Source organism: Myotis lucifugus, unplaced genomic scaffold, assembly GCF_000147115.1.
Source record: "Myotis lucifugus unplaced genomic scaffold, Myoluc2.0 scaffold_67, whole genome shotgun sequence".
NCBI classification, from domain to species: Eukaryota; Metazoa; Chordata; class Mammalia; order Chiroptera; family Vespertilionidae; genus Myotis; species Myotis lucifugus.
Window position 1 is genome coordinate 5,716,467 of NW_005871115.1, and position 10,804 is coordinate 5,727,270.

Sequence of the window (10,804 nt, forward strand, 5' to 3'; positions counted from 1 at the left end):
AACTCCTTGTTCGGCCATGCCTCGTTGTTGACAGGGTTCCGCACCCCAACTTACCCCCCCCCCCATCACGGGCCCTGCTGTGTGTGTGACGGGGTAGAGCCATAACCTCCCCATCGGCCCTGCCCTGAGTATGACAGGGGGCAGTGCCTCAACTCCCCTATCGGCCCTACTCTGTGCGTGACAGGGGGGAGCTCCTCAACCCCGACGGGCCCTGCTCTGTGCGTGACAGGGGGGAGCTCCACAACCCCCTGATCGGCCCTGCTCTGTGCGTGACAGGGGGAGCTCCTCAACCCCCTGATCGGCCCTGCTCTGTGTGTGACAGGGTATGGAGCCCCAACCCCCCTGATGGGCCCTGCTCTGTGCGTGACAGGGGGCAACGCCCCAACCCCCTGATCGGCCCTGCTCTGTGGGTGACGGGGTGGTGCCCCAATTCCCCATCGACCCTGCCTTGAGTGTGACAGGGGGCGGTGCCCCAACCCCCCAATCGGCTGTACCCTGAGCGTGACTAGGGGTGGCATCGCAACCTCCTGATCCGCCCTGCTCTGTGCATGACAGGGGGCAGCGCCCCAACTCCCCAATCGGCCCTGCTCTGAGCCCGACCAGGGGCTGCACCTAGGGATTGGGCCTGCCCTCTGCCATCCGGGAGCAGGCCTAAGCCAGCAGGTCATTATCTCCTGAGGGGTCCCAGACTGCGAGAGGGCACAGGATGGGCTGAGGGACCCTACCCCCCCTCCCCGAGTGCACAAATTTTTGTGCACTGGGCCTCTAGTGTTAAATATAAACCTGGAACAGATTAGGTGCTTAGCAAATGTTTTCTTTTCCCAAGAATGATTGCAAATATAATTCTTCCCCTCCGCCCATCCTGTAGTTCCTTTCATTCCACAAAAACAGCTTTTTCTTTTCAAATTCATGCCCACCAGCTATTACAACTGACATCAGATAATGACTGGACTAATTAAATGTATCTATCATTAAAGGACAACGATAAAGTTCTGTCAGTCTTTCCATGGCATATGATATAAGTACATCAGACTTTCTGAGGAAGTTATTAATATGGGTTCATATTTATGTGTTTTTAAATGCATGTACATGTAGGGTTAAATAGATGTGAATCAAACTTTTCCTCAAAAATGTCTACTCAATAATTAGACCCCCACTCTTTAACATAAAATAATACTATGTAAGGAACCCCAAAACAGGGTGTTACAGGATATGACATAGTCACTCCATGATATTAAGTGGCATACTGATTGCCTTCAAAGTTTTTTATTTTTTAAAAAGCATTTTGCTATAAAAATTTCACACCAACTGGCTTTATAATTAATAAAATATAGGTTGGTTACATTTCCTGCATATCATTGTGACTTCAAACAAGCCATCAAACAGCTTTTTCTTCCTGAAGACTTTAAAGAGGCCTTTGCCTTTCAATGAAGATTTCTGACATTCACTTAACATTCATCTTGATAAATGCATAATTAACACTTCAAATTTAAGGTTTGGGGAAAGTGATGATTGATAGCACTTGATGGTTCACAAAAAAATAATGCTGAAAACTAGTAATACTCCCCTAAAAACTTGTTTCTCAAAGTTAATGCAGTTCTCAGGCTGACCTTACTTGAAGAACAGCAACTATTTTCAGTTTAATTTGTAAAATACCTGAGTCAACCTTACAAATGTCAATAATGGTGTTGTAATATAGGCTCGCAATTTTTATCTTAACTACCTATAAGTGATAAATTTACTTGAAAGATTTTCCATCATAAATTTTCATCAGTACCAGCAGAGGGAAGAAACGGGGACCAACGCTCCAGAGTTTAAATGGCAAAGGACACAGGGAACATGAAGTTGTCAGCTGATTCCCTGGGAAGTTCACTTCTTCGTCCAATCAGACACTGAACTAATGTTTTACTCTGTATTCAGAAATTTTAACATTATGTAAACATATGTTTACATGCAGATATATATTTTATAAACACTTTGGCTTGATTATGTTGGTTGGGGGGTTTTGATGCTTAATATCTATCATAAGATGTCACAGGCTGAGAAAGAGAACTTGTCACAAAAACCACCAAATCTGCCTACTCAGAAATCAGAATTTGTTTTTAAAATAGCAACAAGGGCCCTAATCGGTTTGGCTCAGTGGATAGAGCGTCGGCCTGCGAACTCAAGGGTCCCAGGTTCGATTCTGGTCAAGGGCATGTACCTTGGTTGTGGGCACATCCCCAGTGGGGGGTGTGCAGGAGGCAGCTGATCAATGTCTCTCTCTCATCGATGTTTCCAACTCTCTATTCCTCTCCCTTCCTCTCTGTAAAAAATCAATAAAATATATTATAAAAAATATATATAGCAAGAAGGATTCTGGCAAACAGAAAATCAAATGTCTTACCTCCGTTTTTCTTTAAGAATCTTATGCTTTGCTTCCACATCTTCCAAAGCTTTCTGTAATACGTCCTGGAGATGTACATTTGGTTAGGAGAGAACATTATGCCATTAGATTAACGAAAGCTGATCTGATATTTATTATCCTATTATACAAATGTTTCACAAGGGTAACGGTGATAGGTCACATTGCCTAATGCAATATTACCACGGTAGATACTCAATAAATACTTGATAAATGACTAAGTTCTAATAGCTAAGGAGACAAGCTAAATCCCAGCCCGCAGTTCTCATCTTGCACTAATTCCGATGTCCTTTCTGCCTTTCAGAGAAAGGGCCACTGCTCCCTGTAAGCACAGAGGTTTTCCACATAAACTTCCTGACAGCTCGGGGAAGTCATTCAGCGACTGAGGCTCTGGCTTTCACCTGTGAGAACAGAAAACGCTGAATCACACCATCAATCACTAAGGCTTCTTTCAGGGGGAAAAATTATGATTCAAAAATTTTGTCAGACCTGAAACCTATATAATTTTATTAACCAGTGTCAGTCACCCCAATAAATTCAATTAAAAAAATTGTCAGTAGCCAAAAGAAAATGTTTCCTTCATATAAAGTTCGAGATACGCCCTCAACTTTCCCTTTAGGATATCCCATCTAGGATTACTCCCTCTCAGAGTGCCTCAGTACCAGGCCCTTCTGTCTTTCTTCTCTTTTGTTTGATATATTTGGCTCATTCACTACCCTATCTCTAATACACTCCCTCTAACCAGACAGAAAAAAATGCATTATTATTTCACAAATAAGAATAGACCTTTAACATGCTCCATCCACCTGATGTGAAAAATGGACATCTCATTTGATGGGTACACTGCTGACTGAACATTATTTCCACTGACTTAAAAGTTAAAAAAAAAAAAGGTAATTATTTCATTTTACTTCAAATACAACCACTCAACTGCCGAGAGGAATTTTAGAGGTCAAATGCAGAGGTCATTCTGCTTTGCTCTCTTCTCTGCGTTAAAGAAACCAGTGTGCATCAGAGCAACAAAGTGAGCTGGTCAAAGACTTCCCTGCTCTTCCTGTCCGTGCTCAGAGCACTGGGCAAAGAGGCAGTGAGAGTAACAGGCTGCAGCCGTGGGCAAACTACGGCCCGCGGGATCCGGCCCGTTTGAAATGAATAAAACTAAAAAAAAAAAGACCGTACCCTTTTATGTAATGATGTTTACTTTGAATTTATATTAGTTCACACAAACACTCCATCCATGCTTTTGTTCCGGCCCTCCGGTCCAGTTTAAGAACCCATTGTGGCCCTCGAGTCAAAAAGTTTGCCCACCCCTGGGCCGTTAAGGCAACAAGAAAGCAAGATCCTGACCCATTAGAAAGTCTGTTTCTCTTGTCTCTCAAATACATAAAACCAAGGAAATTTATTTCTTAGAAACAAAATAACAAAAGATTAAACTTTTAAGTTGATAGCAAGACAGGTCTAGCTTTAACTAAAAAAAATAAATGGAGGGGAAAAGTAATAGAATTTGGGGGAAATCATGGATAGCTTTGGGGAATTACTAGGTGCCAATCTTTGATTTAATTCCCAATCATGACCATTAGACATGAGAACTCTTCATCAGATACAGCCCTGGTCTTTACATGTATTAGGGCAAATCTTGGAGAGAAATCATACACTGAGTCCATAGAAGAGAATGAAGGAAAGATGAAGTAAAACCTTTTTCTCCAAAAACCTACTTATCCCTTTGTATGCAAGCAAATATGTAGTGTAATGATTCACCATGCTAGAAAGCTTTGTATATTTTTGGTAAAAGTTGGAAAACTTAAATTCATGTCTTGCAGACATATTCTTCTTCTCTTAGTTGCCATGCATTATAATTAATAACAATAGTTCTTTATAACCTATCTCACTCGTGGGTATTCTGCAAGAATTACAGAGGATGTTTATGAACTGTGTGGAACACCTCATACGAAAAGAGCTCTGTGAGCTGGGAGCATTGTTATTAATATTCATAATTACAGCACATAATTCCCAACTCTAAAAAGGATTGTGTATTAGTCTTCTCCCTGTTCTGCCCATTTATTTAGGTCCACAGGGAGCTATGATTTGAAAAGATATTTTCAAGAAGACTAGATAAGCTAGCTTTTGACTGCTTTTCATTATTTTCTCCTATTCCTTTTCTTTTCATTTTAAAGAAGTTGTGACTCTCTTCCCGACTGTTCTGAATTCACCCCATGTTTTGTTCATCTTTGCTCTGTCTCAGCCTTCCCCCACTTGCTGAGTTTTGTCTCCTTTCTCTGCACTCATCTATTCTGTTTCCCTGTGTTCCTATTAACTTAGTCACCTGAGCTTGTCTGCATTTAAAAATTTAGGGAGTACATGACAAGAGACCACTGTGTACAGGAAAAGGCAAAGGACACTGTTTGCCATTTAAGAAGATTGCTCTGTGTGTCATACCTTGGCGGGAGAAGGCAAGGAAGTTCTATCGGGCTGGTTGACTCTAATTCGAGCATCTTTCAACACAAGTTCAGCTAGAAGCAGAAGCAAGGTAATTATACCATGAAATTCTTTCAAGCTATTTTCAGTGAGCATTCTATATACTTACATAGATATATATAACCATGACCAGGGAGAGAAGATTACAAATAATCACCTCAGAAAATCCTATACTCCTTCCACAGCTCTTACACATTCTAAGTGTAGATAGCATACTTCCTCTTAGACATGGCAATTTAAAGGGGAAAAAACACATACATACACATTCAAAAGTCACAACTGGCTGTTTGGCTAACTGAAAACTATCTAAAATCCATAAAATATGGACGTAAAGTTACTCCTCCCTCAGGCATCACTGGGAAACAATGGTTCCCTCTCACTGTGAGAGAAGTGAAAGTGTAGAACTTTCCTTCCTAAAGTGGATGCAGCACTAATCTCTGAAACGATCTAACTCAGCATCAGTGAAAACAAGAGTTCTTAAAATAGACCCATCCAGTTCCACTTGGATCATACTAAAAATAATAAATAACAATAATTTAACAGAGATGGAAAAAATGTGTATATAATTCCTTAGAGGAAGAAACTACATTTGACTAATTGTGGCTATCCCTACAATGCCTAGAGCAGTATGTACCCTAGAATATATGCACAATTAATGTTTGTAGAATGAATGAACAATAATAAAGTAAGCCATAGGTAATTACATACCAATCTTTACTGCTTCTTCTGCCTTTTTAACTTCATTTTTAAATGCTCCTTTAAAAGAAGATGTGACATACAGGTACTTTCTGAAAAATAAAAAAATAAAAGAATCAAGTCAGATTATCATTTTATAGTACAAAATATTCTTTAAGAACACTATCCTAGTATACTCCAGATATACATAATTATTAAGAAAAACCCATAAAGTTACATAAATAAGAAAACTTTATGCCTAAAAAGAAACTCCTTACCATTTAATACTTGAAAATTTTGCTTTCTTATTGAATTTATTGGGGTGACATTAGTTAATAAAATTATATAGGTTTTGTTGTATAAGTCAATAACACATCATCTGTATATTGTATTGTGTGTTCAACACCCCAGGTCAAGTCTCCTTCCATCACCATTTATCCTCCCTAAATCCTCTTCTACCTCCCTCCTCCCCCTTTCCTTATGGTAATCACCATACTGTTGTGTCAATGAGATTGTTTTTTTCTTAATCCTTTCACCTTTTTAACCCAGCCCCGAAACACCCTCACCTCTGACGACTGTCAGTCTGTTATCTGTGTCTATGAGTCTGTCTCTGTTTAATTTGTTAATTTTGTTCATTAGATTCCACATATAAGTGAAAATATATAAGCTAGTCAGAGAAAGACAAGTACCATATGATTTCACGCATATGTGGAATTTAATGAACAAACTGGACTAACAAGCAAAATAGAGACAGACTCATAGACATAAAATAAATAAATAAAATAATAAAAATGAAATAAAATAATAAAAAAATAATAAAGATAAATTAAAATAATAAAAATAAAATAAAATAAAGAGAAAAAGGGGGAAAATTCTTAGACACAGACAACAGTATAGTGATTACCAGAGAAAAAGAGGGGTTGGGGGAGTTTGAAGAGGGTAAAAGGGGGATAAACAATGACAGAAGAATACTTGACTTGGAGTGATGAACACACAATATCATAGAATTGCAAACCTGAAACCAATACAAATTTATTAACCAATGTTACCCCAACAAATTCAATAATAATAATAAAATGAATTAGTAATTTCAATAAATAAATAACTTAAAAATTCTTCCCACACAAATGTTCACTTATACATGTAAAATAGGATAATTTTCTTATAAAGAAAAATGTCTATGCAACTGCTCTCTTCTCAAAGTTTCTGGTTAATATATCCAGATTATCACTGACACTGAATTAACTGCTTCTCCAAGTCCCCAGTCATCTTTAACTGAAATGCTGAGAAACACATATTATCATTTTAAGCTACTCAATCATATTTTCTACTTTATTACCACTGCTTTAGTGAGAGCAAAGACACTCTAGAACGATCAAGGAACTGGAAAATATATATACCTATAAACTCCAACTCAAAGGGAGTGAAGTATAGGTGAGAAAAGCACTGTAGAACAGAGGTTCTCTGAATGAAGTTGAAACTGTGTATATCTATTATAGAGGCTTCTTGGAATCCAGGATTTTACATGTTGATTTAAGTCATCATGGAGAGAAAATTCCAGAATGTTATTTGGTTTCATAATGCTCAAACCTCTATATACCTCATTTTATAACTTTTGTCTTATACCTCAGACTTAGTACCTTCATGTTTACAAAGGCATTACATTTTCAGCAAGAGTTAGGTAAAAACCTATAGATCATTTCTGGAAACCAAATTATCTTAAGACATATAAAGAGAGGTATTGGCTCAGGTAGAGGGGAGAGTCTAAACCGATGTGCTCCAATGAGTTTGTTTGTTTTTTTTTTATAATATATTTTATTGATTTTTTACAGAGAGGAAGGGAGAGAGATAGAGAGTTAGAAACATCGATGAGAGAGAAACATCGATCAGCTGCCTCCTGCACATCTCCCACTGGGGATGTGCCCGCAACCAAGGTACATGCCCTTGACCGGAATCGAACCTGGGACCTTTCAGTCCGCAGGCCGACGCTCTATCCACTGAGCCAAACCGGTTTTGGCGTGCTCCAATGAGTTTATATCAGGTATAGGTAATAGACGGTCCATGTGCCAAATTGGACGAGTTAGTTTGTTTTTGATACAGCCTAAGACAGTGATGGCGAACCTTTTGAGCTCAGCGTGTCAGCATTTTGAAAAACTCTAACTTAACTCTGGTGCTGTGTCACATATAGAAATTTTTTGATATTTGCAACCATAGTAAAACAAAGATTTATATTTTTTATATTTATTTTATATATTTAAATGCCATTTAACAAAGAAAAATCAACCAAAAAAATGAGTTCGCGTGTCACCTCTGACACGGGTGTCATAGGTTCGCCATCACTGGCCTAAGACATAAGAATGATTTTTCCATTGAAAAGGATCTAATAAAAGAGAAATATGCAAATTGACCATACCTCTGCCACACCCACCAGCAAATCAGGAACAAATATGCAAATTAACCCAACTAAGATGGCGGCAGCCATGGAGCTGGAGAAAGCAGGAGGCTTGGAGGCAATAAAGGAAGCCAAGCTTCCCAGCCAAGCTTCTGGCCTGCCTTGCTGGCCCTGAGCTCTGCTCAAGGCTACAAAGTTTCAATTATAGAAGATAAATAAATCCCAGATACCTGCTTCCATCCGCCATGGCCACGGAGCTGGAGCAAGCAAGAGGCTTGGGTTGCCCCTCGTGATGGAGGAAGCCAAGTTTTCCTCCCGCCCTGGCCGGACCTGGGCTCCACTCAAGGCTACAAAGTTTCAATTATAGAAGATAAATAAATCCCAGAATAAAAAAAAAAAAGAAAAAAGGAGAGGCTGGGAGCTTCGGTCGCTGTGGGGCTTGGCCAGCCTGAAAACAGCCATCAGCCCCTCACCCAGGCTGGCCAGGCACCCCAGCAGGACCCCCACCCTGATCTGGGACAACCTTCAGTGCAAACCAGCTGGCCCCCACCTGTGCACCTGGTCTCTATCCTATATTCCTATATAATAAAAGGGTAATATGCAAATTTACCCTAACAGCAGAAAGACTTGGAATGACTGGTCACTATGACACACACTGACCACCAGGGGGCAGACACACAATGCAGGAGCTGCCCCCTGGTGGTTAGTGCGCTACCACAGGAGGAGCTCTGCTCAGCCACAAGCCAGGCTGACAGTTGCCAGCACAGTGGTGGTGGTGGGAGCCTCTCCTGCCTCCTCAGAAGCGCTAAAGATGTCTGAATGCAGCTTAGGTCTGCTCCCCACTGGCAAGTGGACATCCCCTGAGGGCTCCCAGGCTGCCAGAGGGATGCCTGACTGCCAGCTTGGGCCCGGTCCCCCAGCGAGCGGGCCTAAGCCAGCAGGTGGACATCCCAGACTTCAAGAGGGCATAGGCTGGGCTGAGGGACCCCCCCAAGTGCACAAATTTTTGTGCACCAGGCCTCTAGCTGATTAGATAGATAGATAGATAGATAGATATAGATAGATACAGTGGGGCCTTGACTTACGAGTTTAATTCGTTCTGTAACAGAGCTCATAACTTAAATTACTTATATGTCAAATCAAAAGTGAACGAGTGAGACACATGATGTTGTGGCGTTCACTGTGACGTTCACTACGCCAATTAGCGGTGGGGTATCTGAAGCTGGCTGGTAACCTGAATTTGAATTTTAGCTCACAACTCAAAGCAAAAAATCGGCGGAGAGAGGGCTCGTATCTCAAAAAACTCGTTAGTCGGGACACTGGTAAGTCAAGGCCCCACTGTATAGACATAGATAGATATATAGATAGAGATATAGATAGATAGATAGATAGATATGCAAATGAGGTTAAGTGTAACCAGAGATTTATTATCAGGCCCTTTACAGAAAAGGTTTGCCAACTGCTGGAAGCTATGCTAGTAGCAATGGATTTTAAATGATAGCTTGATCTACAATTGCTTTTGTATATTCTAACTTTATGTACACAGTAATGTGAATTTTTATCAACAGGTCACATGTAATTTAAATATTATCAGCTGGAGTCTGTTGACTCTCTTCCATTAGCTCAACAGCAGCAGTGCTGATGTACTGAAGACAGAACACCTTCATGATGGAGCAACTAAGAGCTGGACTGCTTGGAGCCCATCTGCCTGGGTAAAAGGTCTAGCTATACCCCTCCTAGTGTGTAAGACTGGGTGAATTACTTCGTTTTCTGTTATTTCATTTCCTTATCTGTAAGAAAACGATAGCTGAATGATAACAATAGTATCTATCTCAAAGGCTGACATGAGACCTAAAGGTGTCAAAGGAGCTAAAGAACTTAGAACAATGCTGGTTTGGAATAAGTCAGCAATTTTTAACTGGTGTGCCGTAAGAATTTTTAAAACAAGCAACACCTGGCTATTTAGCCAGGGGCACTGACCTCTTTTCCCTTAGATTGTCAAATTTTTTAAAATGACAACAGCTAACACAATAGCTGTCAGTGTAAATGAATCAAAAGTATCTTTTTTTGTCAGGTTGGCAAAAAATATATTTTTGGTGTGTTGCAGAATTTTAGTAATTAGTTTATGTGTGCCATTAGATGAAAAAGGTTTAAAATCACTGGAGTAAATACCCAATATGTTATTATCTATAATAATAAAAGTGTAATATGATAATTAGACTGGGCATCCTTCCAGACAACCTTCCGGACAAAGCTAGGGCTGCAAGAGAAGACCAGGTCCTGGGTGCCAGAGGGAAGCCAGTGCCAGCAGCTGGGGGAAGGAAGGCCTACTCTTGCCCAAATTTCGTGCATCGGGTCTCTAGTTATCTAATAAAAACACATTTTAAGTACATACTCCCTCCATGTGTGTTTAGCGGGAAAATGCATTGGAATGAGGAAATGAAATGAGTAGCTGGATAAATTTCTCTTAAGAATCTGAAGTATTTGTAGAAGTCTGCCCAGGTACCTACATTAAAAAGCTTAATGTTAAAAATAACTAAATATCATCCTATATCCATCCAATTCATTGGTTTCCTGAACAATTCAGTGAGAGGTGGGGAGTGTCCCTAAGACATGAAAAGATTGTCCCAGAAGAACAGTGTTGCAGAGTCTCCATGAGCAGGCCATAACTTGGTGTCCCTAAACCTTAAAAAGGACGGTGCTGCTCCAAAGAAAGCAGGTGACTCCACTTCCATGTCTTTGGGCTCCTTTCAGTATTACTGGTCTATGGCAAAGCCATGTTAATGAAAAATGAAGATCTTCCAACAGATAGCTTGGCTCTGTCTCCCTTAAAGAGCTTTCAAAAATGATCATTTTAT

General features: G+C 40.2%; 1 protein-coding gene across 1 annotated transcript in view; it reads right to left on the reverse strand.

Moving 5' to 3' along the window:
• Window positions 1-10,804, reverse strand: part of MORC1 (MORC family CW-type zinc finger 1) — a 138,697-nt gene that overhangs the window by 83,742 nt on the left and 44,151 nt on the right. Inside the window, exons 10-12 of the mRNA XM_014457002.2 lie at window positions 5,588-5,667; window positions 4,841-4,914; window positions 2,387-2,451 (exon numbers count right to left, since the gene is read on the reverse strand). Of these exons, the coding sequence (XP_014312488.1) occupies window positions 2,387-2,451; window positions 4,841-4,914; window positions 5,588-5,667 (219 nt within the window). The remainder of the gene's footprint in view (window positions 1-2,386; window positions 2,452-4,840; window positions 4,915-5,587; window positions 5,668-10,804) is intronic.